Source organism: Lontra canadensis, unplaced genomic scaffold, assembly GCF_010015895.1.
Source record: "Lontra canadensis isolate GAN:19392208 unplaced genomic scaffold, GSC_riverotter_1.0 scaffold60, whole genome shotgun sequence".
Lineage (NCBI taxonomy): Eukaryota > Metazoa > Chordata > Mammalia > Carnivora > Mustelidae > Lontra > Lontra canadensis.
In genome coordinates, this window is record NW_022631054.1 from 11,551,406 (window position 1) to 11,564,529 (window position 13,124).

General features: G+C 38.9%; 1 protein-coding gene across 4 annotated transcripts in view; it reads right to left on the reverse strand.

The window, feature by feature from the left end:
* TESK2 (testis associated actin remodelling kinase 2) overlaps positions 1-13,124 on the reverse strand; it is a 138,305-nt gene that overhangs the window by 34,397 nt on the left and 90,784 nt on the right. For all 4 annotated transcript variants that reach the window (XM_032877620.1, XM_032877623.1, XM_032877622.1 and 1 more), the window contains one exon: positions 2,265-2,313. In XM_032877620.1, coding sequence (XP_032733511.1) covers positions 2,265-2,313 — 49 coding nt within the window. The remainder of the gene's footprint in view (positions 1-2,264; positions 2,314-13,124) is intronic.

Below are 13,124 nucleotides of genomic sequence, written 5' to 3' on the forward strand. Positions count from 1 at the left end.
CTCAGTGGGTTAAAGCCTCTGCCTTAGGCTCAGGTCATGGTCCCAGGGTCCTGGGATCGAGCCCCACGTCCGGCCCTCTGCTCGGCGGGGAGCCTGCTTCCTCCTCTCTCTCTCTCTCTCTCTGCCTACCTCTCTGCTTGCTTGTGATCTCTGTCTGTCAAATAAATAAATAAAATCTTTAAAAAAAAAAAAAAGAATGCTGCATTAAGATCATTCAAGTCTGCCACTCCCATTACACCCCAAATCTGAATCTGCAACACGATTACAGATTTTAAAGCATTTTCTTCTTTGTCAGCAAAACCAACATACAAGCCCTTCCAATAAACTTACATTTCAGAGAACAATGATATAACAAAGAAGTATAACAAATATTTTAAAAATTATTAGTGTCAGAGCTCTGGCAGATAGAAAGCTTCAGAGAAGGAGAGAGTTTTGTCTTTGAAGAATTTATAGACTCACTTCTGAGAAAAGAAATACATAGAAAATGTTTTTTTGATCTGGAATGCTGGTTATGGGTGTGTTCATTTGTAAAAATTTAGTGAGCTATACATGTATCATACGTGTGCTTTTTTTATGTCATACTTCAATAAAAAGTTGTTAAAAATTTTAATAACATTAACAGCAGTACTGAAAAGCAATATTAAATACCAAATGAAAAACATTGACAATTCAAGGAATTCAGGAAGGACAAGTCAATGTTAGTAACAAAAGCTGTAATAGTTAAAATGTATTAATGAATTACTACATGCCAGGCACTGTGCCAAATAAGCATTTTACAAAATCCCTGTGAAATCATCATTTTATCAGCAAGATCTGCCATAATTACTTACTCCCTCCTCCTTGAAACGCCTTTCCATTCCAGGCCAATACAATTCTCTTGGTTTTTTTCCTAACTCACTAGCTACTCCCTCTCAAAATGCCTTTCTCCTTTGGCTTTTAAAATTGAAATACTCTAGGGCTCAGACACTGGTCTTCTTCTCTCTCTAGACTCCCTGGGGCAGATACTATTATTATTATTCCCATTTTATAGACGACAACACTGAGACACAGAGAAATTCAAACCTAGGCAATCAAGACGTCAGAGGTCATGCTCTTAATTACCTCATTATTCTGCCTTCTTTGACTTTCCATAAAAGAGGCAGGACAGAGGGTGCCTGGGTGGCTGGGTGGGTTAAGCCTCTGCCTTCAGCTCGGGTCATGGTCTCAGGGTCCTGGGATGGAGCCCTGCCTCGGGCTCTCTGCACTGCATCGGGCTTTCTGATCAGCAGGGAGCCTGCTTCCCCCCTCTCTCTTTGCCTGCCTACTTGTGATCTCTCTCTCTCTCACACACAAATAAATAAAATCTTTTAAATAAAATCTTAAAAAAAAAAAAAGGCAGGACAGAGCTACACACATTCCACATTCTGATGCCCTCAGTAACTGAAAAAAGAGACAAAGAGTGAAGCATATAGGACCTTCCATCATTAGATATTAATGACTAAAACGAGGCACCAAGCCATCAGGAAATGAACATTCACAAATCCTGTAAAACAGTTTTCCTTCCTAAGTTTCTTTACTTTGTATTTTGGTACTTAATTCCCAAGGAAAATTGTGAACACTTTCTAGTGCATAGATTCTCAAATCTAGATGCTCATTTGAATAATCTGGGGAGCTTTTAAAAATGCACATGGACCCGATGAAAACCTACCAAACTAGATTTCAGGGATCTGTGTTTCTAAGAAGCACCCAAGCAAATTCTGAAGCTGACAGCTCAGTACCTGAATTTAGGAAGACTTTGTTCTAGAAAGGATTCTCTGTCTTCAGAGGCTAAGTAGTGACTGTCACATATTACCTGCTTAGAAGAGGCTGAAAATGAAATGAGACTGGAGAGGTAAACTAATTCCAATTAGTAATAAGACCAATCAGGACACTACAGCAGTGACAGTGGAATTCTAGATCAGGACACCAAACATTTATGTTTGTTGCCATGAAAGAGTCTACAACCAAGTGATGCCATCCCTTAGCCTAGGAAGGGGTCATCCAGGCAGCAAGAATCAATATAATATTTGAGCACTCATATTCTCAGAGTACTCATGAAGTATTATGAGGGAATCCAAGAATATTAAGAAATACAGCCATTGTCCCCAGGCAAGAGAAGAAAGCACTGTTAACACTGCTATTTTTGCATAAATATCAATGCATTATACAAACAACAATCACTATGGAACCCAAAATGCTGAAACTAAGGCAGAGAAGCCACTTCAGTAGGCTTACTTAAGTCTTACCTCTGTAAGCGCATGCAACTGTCCTTGATGTACACACACACCCATGAACCTATGAAACAAAACACATTTTTTTTAAACAAATGAAAATACCACAACTGCCATATTGAGAAACTAGTTTAGTTACTCATGCATTAGGAACAATCCAATACCTGTGAAGTCTCCTGGGTTCCTGTACAACCCTGTAGCCTCTCTAACTTTGATACCAGGCTGGTAAAATTCTAAGTTTACCATGAAACATCTGGTTGTGGCAAGATCTAGTGGTAAAAAACAACTGTGGAAGAGAGAAAGGAGTAAGCCTTAAAAATAGCATGGTATATTAGAAAAGGCACCAAAGCACCAAACTGGAAGTAGGGAGACTTGATGTTGGTTTCACGTCCACTACCATCTAGCTACATGCTCAAGAAAATTTTTTTAAAAATTTTTAAAAAGGAGAGAGATAGAGAGACACTAACACTATCTGAACTTCAGTTTCCTCATGTAGAAAGTAAGCAGGTTGGACTAGCCAATCTGAAGGTCTGTAATTTACAAACTAGTAACTATGAGGGCGGGGGAAGCACCCATATGCTGGAAGACAAAGGACTAACTTCCTTTACATTAAAAGAACTCCTCCAAATATGTTAAAAAAAAAAAAAAAAAGAAGAAGAAGGAGAAGAAGAAGAAGCAGAAGCAGCAGCAAAGGTGTCTTGTTGGCTCAGTTAAGCATCTGCCTTTGGCTCAGGTCAGGATCCCAGGGTCCTGGAATCAAGCCCCAAGTAGGGCTCCCTGCTCAGCAGGGAGCATACTTATCCCTCTCCTTTGTCCCCCTCCCCCGCTTACTCATGCTCACTCTCTCTCTCTCTCTCAAATAAATAAAATCTTGAAAAAGAAAAGGAAGCAAAAAAAAAAAATGCATGTAATTCACAGAAAAGTAAAATGTCTAATAAAAATATCAAAATGCTCGGGGTGCCTGGGTGGCTCAGTGGGTTAAAGCCTCTGCCTTCGGCTCAGGTCATGATCCCAGGGTGCTGGGATCGATCCCCGCATCGGGCTCTCTGCTCAGCAGGGAGCCTGCTTCCTCCTCTCTCTCTGCCTGCCTCTCGCCTACTTGTGATCTCTGTCTGTCAAATAAATAAATAAATAAATAATATCTTAAAAAAAAAAAGAAAAATATCAAAATGCTCTAATTCACTCATAATTGAAGAAATATATATTAAAAGAAGATAATTGTTTTTTAAAATCTATCAAATGAACAAAGATTAAGATTTATCATGCTCAGTGTTGTCCAGAAGGTGAGAAAACAGGAAGAAGAAACATGTTAAGTTCTTCGCACAACTTTTTCAAAGGATAATTGATTATATCTAGCAAACATTTTAATAGCTCCAACAGTTCCACTTCTCAGAATTTATGTTACAAATATACTCAATTTGGGTACATATAAAAGGACATTTACTTCACCACTGTATATCAAATACCTGCCAATAAAAGACTAAATATTTATAGTATATTCACAGATTGGAATACTATACAGCCATTTAAAAGGAATGTAATAGATCTTTATGCACTGATATGGAAAGATATCCAAAATATACTGTTAAATAAACACAGTGAGCTACAAATCCCATTTATATTTTAAAAAGTCTGGATATTAATAGAAAATGTCTAGGAAGCACTAATAATAATAATATATGATGTCATATGTGGAATCTACAAAAAAAAACCAAGATAAAAACAGACTCATAAATACAGAGAACAAATTGGTGATGGTTGTGGGAGAAAAGGGACAGAGATGGGAGAAACAGCTGAAGGGGATGAAGAGGTACAAACTTTCAGTTACAAATAAGTCATGGGAATGTAAAGTACAACACAGAGAATATGGTCAATAATATTGAAATAATTTTGCATAGTGACAAATGATAACTACACTTAGGATAAGCATTTCATAATATATATAAATGTTGAATCACTATGTTGCACACCTGAAACTGATATATTGTATATCAACTATATTTCAATTTTTTTAAGACTTTATTTATTCATTTGACACAAAGAGAGAGAAAGCACAAGCAGGGGGAGCAGCAGGCAGAGGAAGAAGCAGGATCCCACTGAGCAAGGAGCCCAATGCAGGACTCAATCCCAGGACCCTGGGATCATGACCTGAGCTGAAGGCAGACACTTAACTGACTGAGCTACCCAGGTGCCTCTCAACTATACTTCAATTTAAAAATAGAAAGAAGAAAAGAAGAGGGGAAGATACTTGAGAACTATCTGGGGAGAAGGCCAGGTAAACATAGAGGCAGAGATAAAAGTTATGCTGCCACAAACCAAAGAATGTCTGGAGTCACCAAAAGCCAGAAGAAACAAGAAAGGATTCTCCCCTACAGCATCCGAAGGAAGTGTTGCCTATGGATACCTTGATTTCAGACTTTGGAACTGCGACAGAATAAATTTAGATTGTTTAAAGCCACAGGTTTATGGTACTTTGTTAGGCAGTCCCAGTTAACGAATACAATGCATGACTGATTTTGTACAAAGTAGATGCAAAGGCAATTTGGTAGAGCAAAAATAGTGTTTTCAACAAAGGAAGCATGAACATCTGGATACACACATACAAATAAATTTGGATTAATACCTTTTAGTATATATAAAATTGACTTAAGATGGATCATAAACCTTAATGTAAAACCAAATCTATAGGGTGCATGGGTGGCTTGGTTGGTTAACAACTGCCTTTGCCTTAGGTCATGATCCTGGAGTCCCAGGATTGAGTCCCACATCGGGCTCCCTGCTCAGCGGAGAGTCTGCTTCTCCCTCCAACTTCTCTCCTCTCATGCTTTCTCTCTCTCATTCTCTCTCTCGAATAAACAAATCTTTTAAAAAAATCTATAAAATATCTGGAAGAATTCATAGAAGAAAACCTTTGTGACCTTCTGTTAAGTAAAGTTTTCTTAGACATGACACCAAAGCATAATCTATAAAATTAAAAATTGATTAAACTTCTATTTTTTAAGATTTTATTTATTTATTTAAGAGAGAGTGAGCAAGAGAGAGAACACACGCAAGGGCAGAGGGAGAGGGAGAAGCAGGCTCCCCACTGAACAGGTAGACTGATGCAGGCCTTGATCCCAGGACTCTGAGATAATGACCTGAGCCAAGTGACCACAAAGCCACCCAGTCTCCCCAATTAATTAGACTTCTTAAAATCAAAATCTTGCGCTTTTTTAAAAAAAGATTATTTATTTATTTATTTATTTATTTGAGAGAGAACAGAGCGTGCGAGAACACGAGTGGGAGGCACAGTGGGAGAGGGAGCAGACTCCCCATTGAGCAGGGACCCCAGTGAGAGGCTTGATCCCAGGACCCTGGGACCATGACCTGAGCTGAAGGCAGATGTCCAACTAACTGAGCCACCCAGGTGCCCTATCTTGAACTCTTTCTAAGACAGTTAAGAGAATGAAAAGACAAGTCATAGGGGCTCCTGGCTGGATGAGTGGATTAAGCCTCTGCCTTCGACTCAGGTCATGATCTCAAGATCCTTGGATCAAGCCCCGCATGGGGATCTCTGGTCAGCAGGGAGCCTGCTTCCCCCTCTCTCTCTGCCTACTTGTGATCTCTCTCTCTCTCTCTCTCTGTCAAATAAATAAATAAAAATCTTAAAAAAAAAAGACAAGTCATAGATTGCAGTGCATATACCTAAGAAAGATTTGTGTTTAGATTTTTTTTAAAGATTTATATACTTATCTTAGAGGAGGGAGAGGCAAAGGGAGAGGGAGAGAATGCCAAGCATACTCCACACTGACTGTGGAGCCCAACATAGGGCTTGATCCCAAAAACCGGAGATCACAGCCCCACCCAAAATCAAGAGTATGATGTTCAACTGACTGAGCCACCCACCCCATGTTTAGATTTTTTTTAAATCTCTCAAAACACAATAATAACCCAATTTAAAAAATAGAGAAAGAATAAAACAGACAATTCACTAAAGATATACAGATGGAAAATAAGTACATGAAAAGATCAAGATCTTTAGGGAAATGCAAATAAAAACAATAAGATGTACTAGACATCTATTAGAATGTCTAAAATTAAGGACTTTCAGTACCAAATGATGGCAAAAATGAAGAGCAACTGGAATACCCATGCAGTGCTGGTGGGAATGTGAAACGGTACAACCACTTTGGAAGACACTGAGGTAGTTTCTTAAGTAAACATGTACCTATCATATGATCTAGCTATTCCACTCCTAGGTATTTAAAACAAAAGAAATGAAACCATATGTCAACACAAAACTTTTACACAAATACCCATTAGCAGTTGAAGGGATAAAACAAATTATGGTATTCATACAACAGACTAATTACTCAGCTACAAAAAGGAAATATGCAACAGTGGATAAATCTCAAAATAATTACGCTGACTAAAAAATCTGGACCCAGGCTCCTAGGTGGCTCAGTTGATTAGGCAACTGCTTTCAGCTCAGGTCATGGTCCTGGAGTCCTGGGATCAAGTCCCACATTGGGCTCCCAGCTCCGTGGGGAGCCTGCTTCTCCCTCTGACCTTCTCCCCTCTCATGTTCTCTCCCACTGTCTCTCTCTCAAATAAATAAAATCTTTAAAAATATAAAAATAAATAAATAAATAAATAAAAGTAAGAAATCTGAACCCAGTAAATTACATACTATCCCATTCCATTGATATAAAAGTCTATAAAGTAAAATGAATCTATAGTGACAAAAGCAGATTTATAGGTGCCTGAGAGGTGTGGAGTTTATGGGGGTGAAAAGGGAAGGGAGGAGGACATGTTCACTACCTCATGTTGATGGTTTCATGGGTGTATATACATATGTCAAAACTTATCGCAGTGCACACTTTAAATGTGTGCAGTTTATTGTATATCATTTAAATCTCAAAGCTATAAAACGAAGAAGAAGAAAAACAGTAAGTGGTACTGACCAGGTAAGGGTAATTTTTATTTTTTAGCATACACACTTACGTTATATTTGAAGCCTTTTTAACCAACAGGTTATATTTATGTGTAAAAATAATTTAAAATATAAATTTTAAATTAAAATGAAAAACTATACATAAATGATTACTGATGATGATCATTAAAATGGGAGGAAAAGATAAATGTCACAAAGCCAGTGACAATTGGGCCAAGAAGGAAGTCTCATTAACAATTCCCTCAAGGGGCACTTGGGTGGCTTAGTCGGTTAAGCATCTGACTCTTGATTGCAGCTCAGGTCATGATCTCAGGGTTGTGAGATGCAGCCCCGTTGGGCTCCAACTCAGTGAGGAGTCTGCTTGAGATTCTCTCCCTCTGTCTCACTCTGTCCCTCCCCCAGCTCACACTCTCTCTCTCTCAAATAAATAAATCTTAAAAAAAAAAAAAATGCCCTCAAGTCTCAAGTAAGCTCTAGTTTAGAAGGGCAAAGAAAAGCAAAGACTGACTACAAGTTAAGAGTAAAGGCAAAGCAGTAATAAGGTTGGAAAGGACCATAAAGTTCCAAGAAGGCAGAGTCCAGGTCATATTCTTCCTTGTGTTCATAGCACTGAGCAGTACCCAGAAAATAGGAGGCACAAGCAGTAAATGACTGTTGAGTGAAAAGGAACTGAGCAAGGGAGAATGTGTGGTTGGCTGTAATATCACAGTAGAGTTTTAAAGACATGCCACAAATGTGGAAATTTCAGTTTCTCTGGAGGTCGTTTCTGGACCGCCAGTTTTCTCTAACTGCATCCAGAGACTTGGTGGGAACTTGAGAAAGGAAAGAACCCAAGGAAAGATCTAGGCAGTACTGAAAATAGGATACAGGCACCAATGACTAGTTGAAACTTACCTCTGGCTCGGGAATAAATGGGAAGTGAATTGGTAAAGGAGTTATAAGGCTCTGAAGTTAGAGGGTGTGGGCTCAATCCCACCTCCACTCTATTACGCAAGCATTAGTTTCCCTCTTTGTAAAATAAGATAACATTGTCCACAACATAAGGTTGTTGGAAGAGATTAAATGAAATAATGAATATAAAGTTCATAGCACAGTGACTGGTATACAGTAAGAGTTCAAAAAAAAAAGTAATTATCATAATTAAAACTTAAACATGGACCAGGTGAGAATCAAATTCAGTCACAAGGTGACTGGGCAGAAAAGCTTCTTTTTTTTTCTTTTAAAGATTTTATTTTTAAATAATCTCTACACCGAAATGCAGTTCGAACTCATGACTCCAAGCTCGAGTCGCATGCTCCACCGACTGAGCCAGCCAGGCAACCCGAAAAGCTGGTTTTTATGTGCCCACTCTCCCCTAACCCTTGCTCCTACCTCCACTTCCTGCTTTGGAAAAGTGGGACATTTAACTTCATTCATCTCTCAGTTTCTTTACTATGAAAAATTGCTACTTAATAAGGAAGAGGGTGAGTGAGAGGAATGTTGGGCAGACAAAAGTCTAACAAATAATGAACCTAAGTAATGCAGAATGCTGAAGACTGAATCTGGAATGCTGTTTCTGGCCAGCATGGCACAACGTCTATAACCTATGCAGAAAGAACATCTGAGAGTGGCAGTTACTGTCAGAAACTAGTTGGGTAAAAAAGACGAGGCTGAGGGCACCTGGGCAGCTCAGGATGTTAAGCCTCTGTCTTTATAGCTGAGATCATGATCCTGGAGTGCTGGGATCAAGCCCCACATTGGGCTCCCTGCTCAGTGGGGAGCCTGCTTCTCCATCTCCCTCTGCTGCTCCTCTGTTTGTGCTCTCTCTCTCTGTCAAAAAAAAAAATAAAATCTTAAAAAAAAAAAAAAGAGGAGGCTGTAGTGGAACAGAGGAAATATGAGCAAGATGAATGAGAAAACAGTTAATCTGAGGGAGCCGCCGTTGTTACAGCATCTTTAAAATAGGTCACTCTAAGTATCTGTGCGACTCCCCAGTCTTTGGAATTACAAGAATCAGCATGCCATTCACGTATTAAAAGACTATTTCTTTAATTTACTTTTTTTTATTTAAATTTAAGTTAACAGGGGAGCCTGGGTGGCTCAGTTGGTTAAGCATCTGCCTTCAGCTCAGGTCATAGTCCCAGGGTCCTGGGATCGAGCCCTGCATTGGGTCCTTGCTCAGCGGAAGCCAGCTCCCTCTCCCACTCCCTCTTGCTTATGTTTTCTCTCTCTCACATGTCTCTCTCTGTCAAATAAAAAAATAAACCTTAAAAAAAAAAATAAAGTTAACATATAGTGTAGTTTTGGTTTCAGAAGTAGAATTCAGTGATTCATCACCTACATATAAATCCAGTGTTCATCCCAACAAATGCTCTCCTTAAGGCCCATCTTTCATTCAGCCCATCTTCTTCCAGCAATCTTCAGTTTATTCTCTATAGTTAATAGTCTCTTATGGTCTGTTTCCTTCTCTGTTTTTATCTTGTTTTATTTTTCCTTCCCTTCCCCTATGTTCATCTGTTTTGTTTCTTAAATTCCACTTATGAGTGAAATCATATATTTGCCTTTCTCTGACTGACTTATTTAACATAATAAATACCCTCTAGTTCCATCCACATCATTGTAAATAAACAATTCTTTATTGAGTGAGTGGCTACTATATACAAGGCTTTAGGGACAGGACAGCGAATAAAACAAAGTCCCTGATCCCACAGAACTTTCATTCTAGAGTTCATTCTGCTGTAAGGCAATTGTAATAAAAAGTTAAGTGGGTATTTTGCAGAATGTAGCTAAACTGTATGCATAAATAGCTGTTTCTAGTGAGCCTCTTACAGAAAGGATGCTTCTCTTGAGATCAAAAGGTATCCCTACCTAAGAATAATTCTATTCCCAGGGCACCTTCGTGGCTCAGTAAAGTGTCTGCCTCCAGTTCAGGTCCTGATCCCAGGATTCTGGGATCAAGTCCCATCTCAGGCTCCCTACTCAGCAGGGAGTCTGCTTCCTCCTCTCCTCCTCGCTCATGCTCTCTCTCACTATCTCTGTCTCTCTCTCTCTCTCAAATAAATAAATAAAATCTGGAAAAAAAAAAGAATAATTCTAGTTCTATTGCCCCACCATAGCAAAAAGAGATAAAGTAAAATATGATAAGCCACATTTCTTTCTTCATTATGGCTTTTCAAACTATAATAGGCCCTACCAGGGGTGGGTTAACTATGGCCCACTATTTGTTTTTATAATTTTTTAAAAGTTTTTATTTATTTTTGTGTGCATGAGAGAGGGCGGGGGAGGGAGACAAAGGGAGTGCAGGAGTTGGGGGGAGGCAAAGTGAGAAGCAGACTTCCTGCCTAGCAGGGAGCCCAATGAGGGACTCCATCCCAGGATTCTGAGACCATGACCTGAATAGAAAGCAAACGCCTAACCAACTGAGCCACCCAGGCACCCAGTTTTTATAATTTTTTTATTGGAACAAAATCATGGTATTGTCTATGGCAGCTTAGCTGCAATAAAGACTGTATGACTTGCAAAGATTAGAATATATACTGTCTAGTCCTTCACAGAAACAGTTTGCTGACCCTTGCACGACTGCATAGGGATCCAACCCATTCCCATCTAGGGGGACTTACAATATCCTCATCTGCAAAAATGGGACCCCAAAATAACACCATCTTAGAGGCTACTTAGGAAGATTAAATGGAATAGTTCAGGTATAATATTTAGCAATGTCTAGCCCATGCTCAAATAAAACTTAGTTGCTTTTAATTTATCATTATTAATGTTCCTAAATTATACCATCCCTTACATGGCTATTAGGATCACCTTTCAAAACACAAAATATGTCATTACCCTCTTATAACACTTCAACAGCTCCGTTCTGCCTATAGAATAATGTTGAAAATTCCTTACCACAGTATTTAAAACTTGATCTGGTCCAACTTATCTTTGGATCCTCATATTTTCCTATAAGCCTTATTCTCTGTCCATCTCTTCATCTCCTCTGGTTCTACCCTACAAATATCCTTAAATTTCCCCCATCTCAAAAAATGCTTCCTTGCCCCATCCCTAAAATAGGATGCTAGTTTACTCTTTTCATTTGTTATCAAACGTTAATAGGTTACATTCACTATCTACATTTCTTTAATCTTCACTCATTCTTAAGTTCATTATAATTGGCCTTCTGCCCATGTCACTCTTTTGTAACTTCCTTACTATGAAGGATTAAGAGGGGTTTTTTTTGTTTTTATTTTTGCATTTCTAGTACCTAGTATAGTATCTGGCACACAGTAAGCAATCTCTCAGTAAAGATTTGTTTAATGGCATGAATGATTTTTATGACCTACAAACTTAAGTTCAAGCTCTTCTCTGAGTTGGAAGACTATTTTATTTCATTTTACTGAAAACCATCCTTCCAGGATCAGCTAAAATTTTATCTTCTCTACATTGATCTAGATATCTTCGGCTAGCATTATTCCTTTATCTTTCCCTTACTCCCCACAACAGTACTACAATGCACTTTTCACCCTGCTTTGAAAGACTGCTCATAAGCATAACTGAGGTGGTCCAGGGTCTGGAGTAAGACTGCTTATCTTTGAATTCTGGCTCTGCCACTTCATGATAACCTCTCCATATTTTAGTTCCTTCACATGCAAAATGAAGGTATTACTATTACCTAACCCAAATGGTTATTGTGAAGATGAAATGACATAACTTGGGCTCCTGGAACATAATAAGCACTAGAATATATTAGCTATTCTTCTTTTAACACTTCTAACTCCTTCTCCAGGCTGGAATATAAGAAAGGTTTTCAAGAATACAGCTTTCTTCTCATTTGTTTCTATACACAGTGTCTGATACACAATGCTTTGCACATAAGATACAAAACAAACACTTCTTGAATGCAAAAGCAATAATCGCCAAATTAGCTTGACAATGTAAATTCATTTTCTAAGAAAAAACATTTAGAGACAGGTACAAGGCTGGAAAGACAAGAGGTATTTATTTTATTTAATCAAATACTTACATAGAAGCTAGGCGATAGGACTCTACTAGCAAAACAGTGGTTACATCTTAAAGTCATAGACCTCCTAGAAGCTGAAAAGACCTGGTTACACCCCCACAGGCCCACCATTCACTATGACCACATCATCCCCAGAGACGTCACAGCCAGCACATTCAGGCAGGCACTGGCTTCATGTGACAGTTTTCTGCCTACCTTCCTCCCCACCCCCGACTCACATCACCACATCACAGTGGTACAGCACAACTCTACTTCTATGTGAAACTGTTCTGCCTGACCTCCTCAACCTAACTTCCTTTCCACCACCCACCACATCCAAAACAGTGTCACAGAGCTCACAAGCTAAGACAGGTATTAGCTTTATATTGGAAGAAGAGCTTGAGCAGAGTTCATCATTCCAGTTCTATAAAAAGCATATACTTTAAAAGGGAAATATTACTCATCCTTAACAGGGAAGTGATATACGCCTAGAAAAGTATTTATTTATTTTAAGGATTTTATTTATTTGACAGAGAGAGACACAGTGAGAGAGGGAACACAAGCAAGGGGAATGGGAGAGGGAGAAGCAGGCTTCCCGCAGAGCAGGGAGGCCAAAGCAAGGCTCTATCCTCAGGACCCCAGCCAAAGGCAGACGCCCAACAACTGAACCACCCAAGTGTCCCTAGAAAAGAACTTAATGTCAATAGTAAGTTGTCACTGAAATTGTTATTGCTAATTATATTAAAATCTAAGTTGCGGATGAAGCCTCAAATTTTTTTTCGGTATGAGATCAGACCTAAAAAAATACATTTGGAATGATTCTTACTCCCTACAACCACCACCCAAAATCATGCCAGCCAAAATTACTTAACTCAGGAGGAGAGTTCTTTGTTAATGCATGTGCTTAGTTTTTATACTACACACACACACTAGTTAAGATGTAGGAAGAGTTACTGTTGTTTGTTAAGCCAGT